The 17,236-nt window shown below is 43.5% G+C and overlaps 1 protein-coding gene across 1 annotated transcript; it reads right to left on the minus strand.

Moving 5' to 3' along the window:
- Positions 1-628: 628 nt before the first annotated feature.
- Positions 629-7,553, minus strand: ZIM2 (zinc finger imprinted 2). The gene is made up of 6 exons (XM_068527198.1): positions 7,175-7,553; positions 5,468-5,571; positions 4,776-4,823; positions 3,371-3,497; positions 3,083-3,175; positions 629-1,611 (listed from the first exon to the last, which is right to left on the minus strand). The coding sequence occupies exons 1-6, from the start codon at positions 7,551-7,553 to the stop codon at positions 629-631; spliced, it is 1,734 nt and encodes a 577-aa protein (XP_068383299.1).
- Between the last annotated feature and the right edge of the window lie 9,683 nt (positions 7,554-17,236).

The raw sequence follows: 17,236 nt of genomic DNA on the forward strand, positions 1-17,236 counted from the left end.
AGTTTCAAGTTTGCTATACCTGTAAAAATGAAATAAATATCCTCATACTAGGTACAATGCAGCATTCCTTAAAAGATCAAATAATACATTTGGCAATGTTTTGTAAATTACCAAGTACTGTGTAAGCATATTACCAATTACTTCAGCTTTGTGGATGAATCAACATAGGTACACCTCAAAAATCTTTTTACCATGCCCTCTGCTGATACATCCCATGTGGTAAAGATACTGTATGTAAACACTTCTGTAGAAATTTAGGCAACAGAGTTCCTGTCTGGAGCCCAACTGCCAGTCGCAAGTTTTTTGTCAGGATGTCAAAATCAAGGTTCTCCATTCTATGGATAACACCAAAGAAGGGCAAAATCTATTAGCTTCTTTCGTATGCAACAAAAATATTCTTTGTAAGGCTTTTTGCCTGGGTGACTGACACATGTGCTGACTCTTCCTTTGCAAAAAGATTGTTCTAACCTCTTGCAACCATTCTGTTTTCTGACCACACCACGATGAATTTTCAAGTCGTTAACAAGGTGTGAGGGCTGGTCGAAGGCCTTCTCATATTCAGAGCACTCAAAGGGTCTCTCTCCAGGGGAAAGTCAAAAGTGTTGAGAATGTTCTGAGTGAAGGTTTTTCAACAGTAACTGCGCTCAACCGGTTTCTCTTGAGAATGGAGTTGATAATGTTGAGTGAGGTAGGAGGGTCGGCTGAAACACTTCCCACACAGCTGACACTGGTGAGGCCTCTCTTGAGCATGAATTCTGTAGTGCTGAATGAGATGTGAAGTATGAATGAAGACTCTGCCACAGTCACAACACTGACAGGCTCTCTCTCCGACATAGTCATGTTTCCGCTGATATCGAATTAAATGTGTCTTGTTTCGGGGCAACGCGGGTGGAAGGGCTTTTGCTGCCTCGTGGGCCTTGAGATGTTGAAAAAGATGCACATCCTGGATAAAAGCTTTGCCACACTGGAAACATTCATAGTAGTCCTCCTGACTATGAATTCTTACACAGCTGTTGATATTTGCACGCTGAGTGAAAGACTTTCCACCTTCGTTGCATCCAGGGGACTTCTCACATGAATGAGTCTTCTGATGTCTGGTAAGGTGTGGCATGAAGAAGAAGGCTTCTCCACACTGTTTACATTCAAAGGGTTTCTTCCCTGTATGGATCTGCTCGTGTCTCTCATGGGCCAACTGGGTACTAAAGCTTCTTTCACAAAATTCACTTCTGTTGTGTTTGTTCTCTTGGACGAAAGGCCTGCTGTCCACCGGCTGGGGACTGGTGCAAACTCCAGGAGGAGTGCGTTCCTGGGGATCCTTCCCTAGAAGACCATCTGACTGTTTAGTAAGATCTGAGCGTCTCTCAAATTGATCACTGTCATGGCTTCTTTCCTGAGCAAGGGTCTTGGGGTCATTCATTTTTACCGGACTCAAAAGTTTCTCCTGGTTGACCTGGTGCAAACCCAATGCATCATCAGGAGAAGACTCTCTTACATAGACACACCAGAAGTTACCTACCTCCAGATCCTGTCTTCCTGCCCCTGAGGATGATTTTTCTATAGGCAGGCTTCGCTCTGGAGTTAGATCTTTGGTTTCAGGTTTTTTCTCCCAATCTAAAAGCAATGTAAAAGTTCCTCTACTATTTTTACTCAGAGAGACACATCATTACAGTAGAAAGAGAAGAAAGAGACCAAACATAGCAGAACAGTTCTTAAAGAGGTTTGAGAGTTTTCTGGGAACCTAAGGAGAGAATGGGAGGATGCAAAGGACAGTAAGCAAGGAAGGGTGAGGATGAGGCAGAAAAGAGACCATCCAGGAGGACGGAATGTTGACAAAGATGCCAGAGACACAGACAGGAGAACAAGGAGGAAACCAGAGAAAGAGCTGGGACTGGGGTTTGTCTGCATCCAGACCATGCTTGGCAAATTACTACTATTCTGAGAAACTAATAGCTGTGGCGATAAAGGGATTCCACTGTCAAGTCAATTTGGGAGATACCATAGGATGCAAGTCAAGCAGCTTTCAATCCTGTAGGACTCTTCAGAACCTTTAATCAGCATCTCAAATTCCAAAGAGGGGAAATATAGTAGGCAGCATTTCTCTAACTGATCTCGTCATGGAACATTTTTTTTTTTTTTTTTTAAAAGAACGCCTATTACCATAGTTCTACAGGACCATTAGGGAAACGCTAGAGTAAACAGGTCAACAACCTCTTGCTCAGAATAAAGCAAAAGGATTCTAACTCTTTTCTTGGCTCCCAATCTCTAATCTTACCCCATTCCCTTCAATTCACCATTTATTAAATGCCTATTTTGAGCAAAGCATTATCCAACCAGATGGTCATAATAAGTCTGTAAAAAGGACCCCAATCAGGCAATAAATGACTACAGGAGAAGACATGGGGGTGGGGGTTGATTCCATTTAGGAACAGGAAAAACTCAACGGAGGGGATGGCATCAGGGCTCAGTAAGCAGTGAAGGGGGTGGCAAGCTTATGAAACATCCTGAGCAAAGACACTGAACTGTGAAAGTACACAGTCCTGGGGAGCCAGCAACACAGGTTTCTACTTGGAATATCTGTGAGAGATGAGGCTGGGATGTGAATTTTAGGCCACAGTGGGACGGATTTAAATGCTTTGCTAAAAGTTTGGATTTTCTTTTGAGGGTGGTAAGAAGCTAGTCAAAAGTCTGTGCTTTATAAAGGCAACTCTCTGAGTGGGGCTGGAAAGAGGAGTGGTATCACGCCAAAGTTTTTTGCTTGTCTCAGTTAAAGAGGAAAGACCTCTGATTTCTAGCTGCCAGGGGAAAGGCATGAATGAATGCAGGAGTTGGAACACTAGAGAAAAGGGAAACTGGCCTCCCTGGAGCTGCGCAGGACAGGAACTCATGCTGCAGGAAGAGATGAGCTTCAGAGAGGAGATGAAAGAAGTACCGAGTGCACGTGATGTGGGGAAGCGGCATGAACCCCTGAGGTGAGAGCACTTACCAACCTTCTCCCTGAGCTGAGAGGGCTTTGGGGAACAGCTCCCAGGCCCCTCCTGGCTGACCAGGGTTGTCTTCCCACGATTCCTGTCTCACTACTCACCTTGACATATCATTGTACTGCTGTCTTCCTCCACTGCACGTGACTCCTCTGCTTCCAGCCCTGAGATAATGTCAGGTTTAGGGAACTGGTACCCTGTTGAAGAAGGAGACTCATAACTTGGGGGTTCTGTCCTGTACCCACAGGAACTCCTAGCCTGGGTTATAAAGACGGTGAGATAATAAGGAAGATGCAAATTTAAACAGAAGAAAAATAAAGGCTGTTTCCAATGATTTTGCCACCAGGGACATATGGCAATGTCTGGAGACAATTTTGGTCATCACAGCTTACCTAGGGAGACCAGGTTCCTATAATTTTCCAGCATCACTTCCTGGTAGAGTTTCCTCTGAGCAGCACTAAGGTAGGTTAATTCCTCTGGACTGAAGTCCACAGCCACATCCTTGAAAGTCACCAGCTCCTAAAATACCAGACACACTCCTAAATGATCGAAATCCAGGAATTATCCCAAGGAGGGGGAAAGGTGCCTGATGAGAGGGGGACTGACCATGAAGCAGATGTTCAGACCAGCAGAAAGCTTCTAATCCAAGTGTTCTAATCCACTTAGATTATTTCTAGGGACTTAGAAAGATACCTTTTTTTGTCTTATAGTCTGAGAGAAGTGAGAACAGTTCTGAGATAGTTCCTGCTGCTAATTTTGAAAGATTTGGGTTGCAGGAGAAAAATCCTTTTAAGTCACTTTATAAAGAAAGAAAAAATGCAAATAATTAAAAGCTAAGCAGTATACCTCAACCTCAGGAATCAGAGACAGTTGGGTTTAGGTTCTGGGTCTGGTTCTTTCTAACAAGCTTTATGAGAATGGATAGGTTAAGCCTCAGTGACTCATCCATAAAACACAAAGAGCTCATAAATATGAAGAGATATTCGATCTTATTAATAAATAAGAAAATACATTTCAAAATGACAAAGTATGATTTTATACCCATTCAACTGACAAAAATTAAGAAGTCTGACAATACGAAATATTGTCTAAAATGTGGACCTTTGGGGCCTCTTATAAGATGCTAAGGGAAATGTAAATTAGTAAACCACTTTGGACTCAGAAATTCTGTTCCTAGGTATATTTGCTCATGTGTACTTGGAGATAGATATGTTCATAACATCTGTCTTATAACATCCAAAATATGGAAAAGACCCAAACATTCATTTATAGTAGGAGAAATAAATATATTATGGTATAGTCATACCATGGAATAGTATTCCAGCAATACAAACTAATTAACTACAGTTACATGCAACAATTTTGGTAACCGAAGGGCGAATTTAAAAAGCAGATATTAGAAGACTACATAAGACTATGATACCCATTTTACTAATATACATCTTTTGTGTTTTTATGGAAACATTATGCAGATCAATGAACATATGACTTAAACTAGAGGGCATATACTGGCTGCCCAGCTCCTACAGAGGGATTTATTTGGCTCACATGTGTTTTTTTTAATTCTTTCTTCAAAACTCATATTAGCTGCCAACACCAAAAAATTTGTATATTTCAAATTATTAACTGGATTTTTAGCTTCTCTTTAAAAAAAGTCAGAAGATCTGGGGATCTGGACCCACATTCTCACACGGTGCCATCAGCTGAAGCTGAGTCATAGCTGCCCCTTAGGTGGGGCAGGTGCCCCCCCAGTTTGTCATAATCCACCCACTTACATATGGTATTCGTTTATATTACCTCAGTAGTCCCTGTGGGCATCTTCACTTGGGATCCTTGACACGGACACTGTAAGGACAGAGGGCTACTCTCAGGAACAGATCATCTAGGACAGTGTTTCTCAACTTTTTCCCCCCATCTCTCCCTCAAGGAGCATTTTTAGACAATATTTTTCCTAATCGTCACCCCCTCCCATGAATTTTTTTCTGTTTCTAAAGGAAGTGCAGCATATTAATTTCTTCTAGGTTTCAAAATGTGATTTAACAAGAACATTAAGGAGCAAATTAAAAAAAAAAATCCTCACAACAGTATCATGTCCCTGTAATAGCTGCCATTTATTTCATATATAAAAAGGAGCATAATAATAGTACAAACCACATGAGGGTGGTTTTGACTAAGCCAAAAGTGGAGATAAAATGGAATACGAAACAACGAAAAATTAATTCAAAAGACAGGAAAAGAGCAACAACGTTGAAGATATAGTATGTGGGGTGGTGATAAGTGTGACACAGAAAAATAAAGCAGGGAAGGGGAATACGAAGAGTCAGAAGAACATTTTTTATACAAAAGCCAGGCAAAGGCTCAGTTAGGTAATGTTTATATAAAGACTTTGAGGAAATGAGGATGTGGTTTAATTAGACGGGGAAGGTCTGGAAATCAGGAAGGTGAGGTCCCCATATTGGAGAACTAAATCAGAAGAAAGCTTGACTCACCTGAGATCTAGCAGATGGCATACTGTCAAACGTCGTTGTGTCCTTCTTTTGGTGTTCTTCGGTGCTTCTCTTTTCTGTAAGGACAGAGTCCCGAGCAGGGAAACCTAGAAGGGAGCAGAAATGACCATGGGCTTGAGTCCAGTCTGGCAGCACCCACAGGTGCAGAGAGTAGCCTGCCACCCCCACGCCACCCTGTCCTGCCAAGGGAGGGAGCAGCAGTCCTGGACTTCCTATGACAAGAAAAAGACCACAGAAGTCATTTCTCAGCTCAATATGGCAAGTTCCAGAAAAGAGTTCTGGTTATCTCCCACCTCTAAACCCTTCCATTGCTTCTCAGTGCCTTCCAAATAAAGCAGAAGTTCCTCTTTATTTATATCAGTGGTCCTAGCCTCATCGTCCATTCAGTCACCAGGGAACCTCAGTTTCCCAGTTGTAACATGCAAATGATAAGACCTCTACTTCTAAGGGCTCCTGTAAGGATTAAACGTTACATATGTAAAGCACACAGCATGCATTTTTTAAAAATGGCAACTCTTATTGCTAAGCTTTCCCTACATCTTTTTCACTCACTGATCTAGAATACAACCACCACCTTCCCTAAAGAAACTTGAACCTTGAAGGCCTTCCTTGCCTGCAGTCTCTAAGTGTACCTTTCATTAATCTGTAATTTCTTTCTCATATCCTAGAGAGCGCTTTCCTTTCCCCTGAATTCCAGCTCCATCAAAGGCTGTGCCTTTGGCCAAGTTTAAAACCAACGTGGGACAATATCCCCCATGTCCACTGGAGGCAGTGTAACACCATGATTAAGAGCACAGACGCTGGTGCCAGCCTCCCAGCTGAATCCTGACTGCCAATTACTAACCGTGGGACCAGTGGCCAGTCAGTCAACGTTTTTGTGCCTCTGTCTCCTCATTTATGGAAGGAGGGTAATACCTCTTTCAAGGGCTATTAAGAGAAGTAAGTGAATATTATAAAATACCTAGAATGTAGTACATTTTAAGTGTCCAACATGTTCACTATTAACATCTTCAAAATTCTTTTAAGGAATTCAGGTGCACAGGACTGATCAGAATCCTTAATTCATGACACATCAGTATTCAGCCATGCATGACCCTCATGTTTATTTCAGATTTATTTGTTTATACTTTTAAATGTAATTAACCCATCCCACTGGTCCACACCCAAGTCTTGTTCCCTTGCCTTTCTCTCCTTGTCTTTCTCTATATACACCCAAACAATACTTTGTTTTTAGTATCAATTTTATTCAAAGGACTATTAGGAGTGAACAGCTTTCTTCTCTCATTATTGAAATGCCCTTAGTTCCAATCTAGTAACTTGAGTTGCTAAGCGACAAGTCAAATTTTAACCGAAGTGAAATTTCCAGGCCTCATATCTCCCACATTTTATGCCTTTTTTTTTTGGTTGTGTGGTCTTTTGTGTTGATACTAAAGTTTAGGCTTAATAAGAAATGTGGAAGGGAGGGGGAACAAAGCTGGAGAGAAGGGGTACTCCTAGAGAAATAATAAATAAGCAAAAGCCAAACCCCTAATTTCTTCCATTTAACACAAGATTAGGCAGATGAGACTGGATTATAAAATTCATTTGTTCAGTCATTCAACAAATCTTTATTAAGCTCCCTATTACATGCCAGGCATACAGCAAATGTTCAATAAATACAAACAGCCAGTTGCATCTTTCCTCTCTCACCTCTCTCCTCACACGCTTGGATCAAGTTTGCCACCAGGTTTCCTGCTTCCTTGCTGCTCTTGGGCTGTTTTGATCTCACCCATGTCTGAACCTCCTCTGGCAGAGCATTCAGAAACTGCTCCAGCACCAGTTGCTCCATCACCTGCTCCTTGGTGCGGGTCTCTGGCTGCAGCCATTGCCAGCAGAGCTCCTGGATCTGGCTCACAGCTTGGTGAGGCTCAGTCACTGACAGGTATTGAAAATGCCTAAACTTTTGGTGAGAAACTTTCAGAGCCCCTGGGTTTCTTATGCGGATGGTTTCTGGATTTTTTTCTTGATCACATAGATGAATGAGCTGGGGATTTCTCAAGATATCCAAAACCTCTGTCATATGCAGCATCTTTCCAGCTTGGCCCTTCAAAGGATGAAAATACTCTAAAAGGCAGGCTGCTTCAGAAGACACTGCTGTGGAAGATGGTGTGCAGAGTTGTACCAGATGAAGAAAGGATTCAGAAACCTCAGGACCTGCAGAAATTACATAGAGAGACTCACAAATGGCTTCCACAGTTAGGACTGGACAGTAAAGGTTATTTGAAGCAAAGGAAGTTAGCTCTTTTCACACAAATGTCTAAATGAACATTCACATAGATTTGCACATCTACAGACAGGATGCTGCCTCAGTCACAGTACCAGGTCTAGAAGATCCACAGGCACAGGCTAGTAAAATTTCAGAAATGGCAGTGAACGGAAAAGAGGCTTGAACCCCAAACCACAATGAACTGAACTAACTGATGAATCACAGAAGAATGTCACTTAAAAAAGTGAATTTAAATGAGTTAATACAGAATGAGGAAAGATCCTTACAAAACATATGTCCTACAAAGAACTGGATTCATATGCAAAATATATAAAGAAATCATACAAATCAGTAAGAAAAAGGCAAACAAAACAAGAGCAAAAAAGTTACAAGATCTGAGCAGGTACTGCATAAAAGAAGACAGCTAAATGGCCGTAAATATACGAAACAGGGCTCAACTTCATTAGTTATCAGAGAAATTTGAATCAAAACCACGATGAGATATCACTACACACCCTCCAGAATATTCAAAATGAAAAAATCAGATGATAGTTAAGTGTTCGAGAGGAGACAGAGCCACAGTAGAATGGTATATTCATAACAGTGGAATTCTAAACAGAATTGAGAATATGGAGGCATCTTGCTGTTGAGTAAAAGAAACCAGGCTCAAAAAAAGGTCCACATTATATGAGTCCATTTGTACACAGGTCAAGAAGAAGCAAAACAAATCTAAGGTGTTAGAAGTCAGAATGGTGGTAAAAGTTGGGACTGAGATTCGGGGGGCAGTGGTAATGACTGGGAGGGGACAACATAAGAGGTTTCCGGAAAGCTGGTAATGTTCTATTTTCTTAATCCAGGAGCTCATGACATGGACACAGTGTGTTCGTTTTGTGAAAACTGAGCTATATACTAATGGTTTGTGCCTTTTTCTGTATTATATTTGACTAAAAAATTTTTAGCTTTGTTATAGTTGTGGGGAAATATCTAGGTTGTAATATTAAGTGAAAAAGCAGGAAACAAACTTGAATATAGAATGTATACTCAACCATATAAAGCACAGGAAAAAAAACTGGAAAGTAAACCAAAATACCACACCAAGGGGGTGATCTATGAGCAGTGAGACTACAAATTATTTTTACTGGTGATTTTATACTTTCTCCCTCAAAACTACTTCCTAATTTCAAATGTCCTACAATGAACCTTCTATCTTCTATGATCAGGAAAATAAAAAATACTTTTCTTCTATAAAATTTGCACTCTATGAAATCACGAACAAAACTGTCACTTGGGGGAAACATTTCCTGTTTTCTTTTCTCCTCTCCACTAAAAAACATGCATTTATATGACAAGCAGTTTTTCTGTTTGAAGACATTTTTGTTTATATGACAAGCAGTTTTTCTGTTTGAAGACATTTTTGTTTTTCACTATTATAAATCATAATGCATGAACACCACTGAAACTAAGTATTTGTCCACATCTCTGATATTTCCCTTCTAGGACAGATTCCTAAAAGCGAAATTACCTGGACAAAGGGTATGAACTTTTTAAAAAGTTCTTAACACAATCTGCCAAATTTTCCTCCCAAAGGCTTCCACCAATTTCTTCTCCCAATCTCCATATATAAGATTACATACCCACCTTGCAAGTCAATAGGCCAGCTTCATGGGCATGTAACCAGTGCAGTCACACAGAGCCTCAGAAGGGCTCAAGCTTAATTTAATGCTCTCTTGTTGCTGTCTTGAGACTTTCCATATTTTAAACAAGGGGCCCCACTTTTTCATTTTGCACTCCACCCTGCAAATTATGTAACTAGTTCTGCCAGCCAAGAACATTATCATTTCTCGAAATCTGTTGCCAATAAGACAAATGAAAGATATATTTTATCCTTTAATTTTGCATTTCCTTTGATTAATAATAGAGCTTACTACTTTTTTCAGATTTATTGGCCAATTATACATTGCTCCTACCCTTTGCCCTTTTTCCACCAGGGTGTTCCTATTGCTGATTGGTAAAGGCTCCATATAAATAAAGGATATTCACTCGTTGACCTATTTGCTTAAAAAAAAATTCCAACCATGCCACACTTTCTCTTTAGTCTTCATAGAACTTTAATATTTCAAAGTCCAATTTATCACTACCCATTCAGAGATCAGTTAAATATTTAAATATATTTTCTTATTTCTTTATTTAAACATTTCATTTTAATTCTTTAGCTGGAATTTAGTCTGGGATAAGGTATGAGAAGAGTATAATTTTTTCTAAAAACTTTCCCACCTACCACCAATTATTAAATTTGCTATCGCTTCCTTCTTGGGATGTGTGAGGCCCCCCTGCATTGAATTTCTAGGTCTGCAGCCTCCAGGGAAGGATCCTGAGAAAGGAGTAGTGGAAATGACTGTGAAATCCTGCCAGCCTGCCTCCCAAGACTAGCCAGGTCCAAAGCTAGAACAGAGTCACAATTCTTTCTCCTGGCCCAAAGAGAGAAAGCAAGACCTTGAACAGTCAAGGCCCTCCAGGCTCATGGCTCTGTCTCCTCAGAGGGCACCCTCAGCATCCATCCTTTTCTCTCTTTTACATAAATTCTTGATTCTGCTTCCCTTAAATATTTATCTTTTGGAGCTCAGTCTTATCCTAATCCTACATCCCTTATCATCCAACTTTTAACCACATACCTCAGTAGTTCTTGGCACATTGTTTTTCTTCCTAACAATTTTTTACTCAAACTTTATTTTTTAACTCTTGATACCACTAAAACCATCTGGGCAAAAGGCTCTCTGATGTCAACCAATTAATGACTTTGTTCGGTGCTTTGTAATGCACGTGGAACTGCTCAGGTTTTCTATTTCTTGAATCCAATTTTTAAAAAATACTTTTCCTGGAAAATCATCCATTTTCTTGAAGTTGAAACATATTAACACATGATTGAGAATATGAAATCTCCTAAGTACACAACTTTATCCTGTCTCTAATCAATGTTGCTTTATTCCTAGTTTGTCTTTTTTGTTAATTACTGCTATTGTTTTTTTCATTATTGCCACTCATCCCAAGTACCAGCTGCTAGTTCCAATGCCATTATTTTTGTTTTCTCATGTATTAGTTTCACTTATCTTTATTATTTTCTCACTCCTGGTTCCTTTAGAGTTTTATCAGTTTGTCTGTGGGACTTTGGGAATCTCCTGAAACAAATGCCTAATTTATTTCATTCTTTCTTGACTACTGAAAGCTGTTAATTTTGGTTATATATCAAAATTTAGGGGATGTCACCACTCCTATTTCAATTATTTTTAAAATATTTCATAATTGTACTTCTGATTTCTCCATTCACCAAAAAGTTCCTTAGAAGAATATAATTTCATTTCCACTTTAAACATTCATTATTAAATATTTACTTGACATATGGGAAGTAAATGGTTTCTTTATTTTGGAACATTAGCCATCTACACAAAATGATGTGGAAACGTGGGTAATTAGTAGCACCTTTCTAAATTTAGCTTTTCTCGGGACTTCCCTGGTGGTGCAGTGGTTAAAAATCCACCTGACAATACAAGGGACATGGATTGCAGCCCTGGTCCGGGAAGATCCCACATGCTGCGGAGCAACTAAGCCTGTGCGCCACAACTACTGAGGCTGCGCTCTAGAGCCAACGAGCCACAACTGCTGAGCCTGTGTGCCACAACTACTGAAGCCCGCACACCTAGAGCCCATGCTCCGCAACAAGAGAAGCCACCGCAATGAGAAGCCCGCACACCGCAACCAAGAGTAGCCCCTGCTCGCCACAACTAGAGAAAGCCCACGTGCAGCAAAAAAGACCCAACGCAGCCAAAAATTAATTAATTATAAATAAATAACTAAATAAATAAATTTAGCTTCTCTCATCTGTGAAAATAAGGAAAAAGAAGAAAGACCTTTTTTTCTCATGTTGCTGTAAGGTTTAAATAAGGTGGGAGCTGATAATCACGAGGCATACCATCCTGAAGAATCAATTTTTAAGTCTACTATTAAGAAACATGTTTCATAGTAAGACGAAAATAGATGTATTATGTAATTTAATGCAAAAATATTATGAATTTTGAAACGAAACAGGGCAGCAAGTAAATTTCCTGAAAGGAGAAAGGTAATATTTATACTTTCTATCCTGTCTACCCAATTAGCCCCTTCTATCTCACCCCCGCCCCCCCACCCCGTTCTCCAGGGAAGCATGCTAGACAGTAGTGACAAAAGTAGCTAATACGTTAAACACTAAAAAAAAAGCTCAAGAGTTCCTAAAAAAAATGTATGAGAGATGGTAGGTTGTTTGATTTCTGAGTAGGGAAGAACTTCCAGAGAAACGGGGATGAGAGTGTCGGGAGAAGGGGGCGGAGACCGAGAGATCCCAGGTGGGCAGAGGCTGTGGTGCGAGGAGGAAGCAGGGGCTGAAGGGAGCAAACAGCAGAGAGGTGCGAGGCAAGAGAAAGGGAGCAAAGCAAGGCACGGCAGAGCGCAGGGGCAGAGCAGAGCAGGAGTGGGGCAGGCTAAGGAGGAAGCGCAGAAGAGAGCTGCCAGTCTGGGAAAGGAGGGGTGTGCCGGGGCAGGGGCCAGGCGCACAGAAAGAAGGGGCAGGACTCAGGTAAAGGAGCAGCAGAGAAGAGAGGCAGGACTGCGGAGAGGGGGGGGTCCAGAGCCAGCACGGAGGGGAAGGCTACGGAGAGGAGGGTTGGGACAGAAGTGGAGGAGAAGGGGGAACAGGGCTGAGGGAGACGGAGACATGGGGCAAGGGGAAGGAACACAGACAGGAGGGGTGGGACTGAGATGGGGGAGGGGCAGGGGCCAAGGCAGAGGGGACAGACGCAGAGTGGGACTGAGGCAGAGCCGCAGGAGTCGGGGCAGTGCTGAGGCAGAGGGAAGGTAAGGGACTGGGAGAGGAGAGGTGGAACCAGAGCACGGGGGAGAAACGCAGAGAGGAAGGGCGGGACAGAGTGGGGGGGGGCGCAGAATGAAGGAGCTGAGCTGCGGTAGAGAAAGCGGGCGGAGCTGGGAGACAGTCAGGGACAGGGCAGAGGGGCGGGACCAAGGCACGGCCAAGTACGAGAGCTGGGCCTTGAGGGGAGAGGTGGGGGCTTAAGGGGGCGTGGGGTCTCGATGCAGAGCGGAGGGGGCCTACGGGGGGGAGGGAAAGTGACTGGGGGGGTCCTCAAAAGGGAAGGCGGTCCTTGAGGAGGGGGGTCCTCAAGGGGAAGGAGGGTGTTCTGGCCAGGGAAGGGCCGGGGTGGGGTCCTTGAGGAGGAAGGCAGGGGTCCTGGAGGGGGAGGGCTGGGGGGTACTCGAAGGGGAGGGTGGGGGTCCTCAAGGGGGAAGGAGGGATTCTGGGGGGAGGGCGGGGGAGGGTCCTCAAGGGGGAAGGAGGGTGTTCCGGGGGGGAGACTCGGGGTGGCGTCCTTGAGGAGGAGGGCGGGGGTCCTCAAGGGGGAAGAAGCGTGTTCTGAGGGGAAGGGGGGAGGTCCTCGAAGGGGAGGCGTGCCCTGGAGGGGATGCGCGAAGGTCCTCAGGGGGAAAGGAGGGTGTTTGGTGGGGGAGGGCGGGGGCGGGCGGATCCGTCCAGCCCGGAAAGCCTTCTGGCTGAGGAGGGCGTTAGCAGGAGGCCGAGGTATGAGGGGCAGGGAGGCCGCCGCGTCCTCCTCTGAGCCGACAACCGCCCGCGCGGCCTCCCGCCTCTTCCCCTCAGGGCCGCTACTTAGCGCCTCCTTTCCCGTCGACCTCCCAGTGAAGGGGCCCGGCCGCCCCAGCGTCGCCTCAGGTAGGCCCGCGCCTCCATTGCCCGCGAGCCCTCTCCGCGCCCCCACGTGCCTCCCGCCGTGTCCGGGCCCGGGACACCACGCGCTCACCGTACTCGCCCGACGCCGCCGCCGCCTGACTGAATCGCCCCGCCTCGGACTTGGCGCCCAAACCCGTGGCGCATGCGCTGTGTGCGGTCTGCGCGTGCGCCCTGTGGGGCGGCCGGAGGGCTGCGCGGGAAACGCAGGCCGCTTCCGGAAGGCTCCGCTAGGGGGCGCGCGAGAACCAGGCTGGATTGGAGGGGACGGAAGACCTGCTTCCTGTAAATGCTTTAGTAATGTTTTCAATACTTAACACATGGTTTAAATTTTTTTAAATTAAATAAGCAGTATGCAGTGGAAAGTCTGCTCACCGTTTGTGTGTGTGTGTGTGTGTGTGTGTGTGCGCGTGCCACCCACCAATTTTTTTTTAACATCTTTATTGGAGTATAATTGCTTTACAATGGTGTGTTAGTTTCTGCTGTATAACATAGTGAATCAGCTATGCATATACATATATCCCCATATCTCCTCCCTCTTGCGTCTTCCTCCCACCCTCCCTATCCCACCACTCTAGGTGGTCACAAAGCACCGAGCTGATCTCCCCGTACTATGTGGCTGCTTCCCACTAGCTATCTCTTTTACATGTGGTACTGTATATAAGCCCGTGCCACTCTCTCACTTCGTCCCAGCTTACCCTTCTCCCTCCCCGTGTCCTCAAGTCCATTCTCTATGTCTGCATCTTTATTCCTGTCCTGCCCCTAGGTTCTTCAGAACCTTTTTTTTTTTTTTTTAGATTCCATATATATGTGTTAGCATACGGTATTTGTTTTTCTCTTTCTGACTTACTTCACTATGTAGGACAGACTCTAGGTCCGTCCACCTCACTGCAAATAACTCAATTTCGTTTCTTTTTATGGCTGAGTAATAGTCCATTGTATATATGTGCCACATCTTCTTTATCCATTCATCTGTCAATGGACACTTAGGTTGCTTCCATGTCCTGGCTGTGGTAAATAGACCTTCAATGAACATTGCAGTACATGACTCTTTTTGAATTATGGTTTTCTCAGGGTATATGCCAAGTAGTGGGATTGCTGGGTGTATGGTAGTTCTATTGTTAGTTTTTTAAGGAACCTCCATACTGTTCTCCATAGTGGCTGTATCAATTTACATTCCCACCAACAGTGCAAGAGTGTTCCCTTTTCTCCACACCCTCTCCAGCATTTATTGTTTGTAGATATTTTCATGATAGCCATTCTGACTGGTGTGAGGTGATACCTCATTGTAGTTTTGATTTGCATTTCTCTAATGATTAGTGATGTTGAGCATTCTTTCATGTGTTTGCTGGCAATCTGTATAGCTTCTTTGGAGAAATGTCTGTTTAGGTCTTCTGCCCATTTTTGGATTGAGTTGTTTGTTGTTTTGATATTGAGCTGCATGAGCTGCTTGTAAATTTTGGAGATTAATCCTTTGTCAGTTGCTTCATTTGCAAATATTTTCTCCCATTCTGAGGGTTGTCTTTTCGTCTTGTTTATGGTTTCCTTTGCTGTGCAAAAGCTTTTAAGTTTCATTAGGTCCCATTTGTTTATTTTTGTTTTTATTTCCATTACTCTCATAGAGTGTTCTGCCTATGTTTTCCTCTAAGAGTTTTATAGTGTCTGGCCTTACATTTAGGTCTTTAATCCATTTTGAGTTTATTTTTGTGTGTGGTGTTCACCCACCAAATCTTTAATGCCATAAACCACATACACCCAGATAACCAGTGCAATTATTTAAATATTTATGAATAATTATATTGAATAATTATGAAAGCATGCATGTTTTCAGCGTCCTTCCACAATTTCTTTATGTATATATAAGTAGATATATATGTGTATGTATTTGTGCATTATACACACAGATGCGTCTGGTTATCATTGATATATATTATAAACGTGTATCTGTACTATAATATAGGTTCTGTACATATATATCTGTCATACAAATAAATATATTTTAAAATATAAAATATTTTTAAAATATAAATATGATATATATCTTATAAATAAATTTAAAATGTAAAGATATAATACAATGTATAACATGACACTTGCACAATATGATATATACTGTAACATAAAATGTGTACTTAAGTAATATATAATACATCTATCATTATGATACATAGATTCACTATTACGTATAATTATATATTTGTCCAAAAATAATACATATATTTTTATGTTTGCAAAAATACTCATGGTCTTATTTCCTCCCTTTTTTATACAAAAGGTGGCAGACTTTGCACACTATTCTGTGCCTTCATTTTTTACTTACCAGTATACCTTGGAGAGCTTTTCATATCAGTACAAAGAGAATTTGCTCACTGTTCTTGAACAGCTGTTTGGATTCTGGTGTATAGTTGTGACTTGATTTATTTAACCCATTCCTGACTACTGGGTGGTTGAGTTGTTTTCAGCCCTTTGCTACCAGTATTCAGTGCATAACTTTGACCTTCAGCGATTCCGCGGTGTGTAAATCTGCTAGGAAGATAAATCCCCTGGAGTGGAATCGCTGAGGCAAAGTGCACATGTGTGTGTCATTTTGATAGAGATTTCTAAATTGCGTTCCATAGACACTGTTGCAGCTTAGACCCCCCACCAGCCTGTGTGAGCAAGCCTGCATTCTCAGTGTTATATGATGCTTTTTCATATTTTCCAAAACCAAGGTTGAGAAACCCAAGGCAGTTCTAGTTTATGTTTCTTTTTTCATGAGCAAGGTAGAACATGTTTTCCTGTGTTTAGGAGTCATTTGACTGAAACCTGTTTCAGGGAAGAAGGGGAAAGGCGAGCTGAGAGTTAATTTCCTGCTTTGGCTGTTTTCTCAAACCCCTTCGGCTTCAATATGCCAGGTGCCACATTTGGGGGTAGGGTATCCTGAACCAGATCACATGTCAAGTGCTTGAAATAGTGTATGAGACCTGTACAGGCAATTTATGGGTTGGCTACAATTTTATTGTTATTAGGGGGTGAGTATCAGGAGACGGCTTCCTGCACCTCCTCGCCGGGGCTTCAGATTCCCTGCATCACTGTCGCTGTCGCTGTCCCCATACCCCCTGGACCCGTGCTCCTCACCAGTCAGGAAGACAGAGCCCTCGCTGTCCCCTCCCTGCTGGACCCTGCGTCCTGCCTTGTCCCTCCGGTCTTCTCTCCTCTAGGTGGCAGGAGGAATCCACGGGAATCAGAGTCGCCTGTGCGCTCAACTGGACCAAGAACTGCTGGCCGTCCTGGGGTGACTCCCTGGTCCTCAACGTGGCTACTCGGCGCGCCCGCCACACGGGTCCCGGGTTCCTAGGCAGCGCCCCTTGAGCCCCCCCAGACCCTGAACGCACTTGGCGCGCGCTCTCAGGGAGCCTCCTCCCCTTCCCTCTGCAGCCCCTCAGCGCAATCCCACTGCCGCCCCGACCCCCATCAGCCCTCCAGCCCCGAGCACACGCAGACCCTTCAGAGCTGCAGCGGCGGGACTGCCCTCCCCTCCCGGCTTGTGACTTGGCGCGGGCTTCCCGGGGAACAGGGGCGGGGCGGGCTAGCTCAGTGCTGGTCCCTGGCATCCTGCAGGGGGTCCAGAAAACGTGCCCGGGGACGCGCAAGACAAAAGCGCCAAAGGAGCCGCTCACGACCACCGCCCCTCTCCTGTCCACATAGATACTCAGGTCCAGTGACTGAAACAGTGCCT

The sequence above is a fragment of the Eschrichtius robustus genome, chromosome 19 (assembly GCF_028021215.1).
Source record: "Eschrichtius robustus isolate mEscRob2 chromosome 19, mEscRob2.pri, whole genome shotgun sequence".
In the NCBI taxonomy this organism is placed as follows: domain Eukaryota; kingdom Metazoa; phylum Chordata; class Mammalia; order Artiodactyla; family Eschrichtiidae; genus Eschrichtius; species Eschrichtius robustus.

What these genes read in the sequence shown, in the direction of transcription:
- ZIM2 (XM_068527198.1), bottom strand. Translation starts at nt 7,553, where the DNA reads ATGCTGCATATGACAGAGGTTTTGGATATCTTGAGAAATCCCCAGCTC. An exon ending in CCAAGCGTGTGAGGAGAGAG is followed by an intron (nt 5,572 to 7,174) that starts GTGAGAGAGGAA and finishes GCTCCCTTCTAG; the next exon opens with GTTTCCCTGCTCGGGACTCT. An exon ending in CAGTACAATGATATGTCAAG is followed by an intron (nt 1,612 to 3,082) that starts GTGAGTAGTGAG and finishes CATTGCTTTTAG; the next exon opens with ATTGGGAGAAAAAACCTGAA.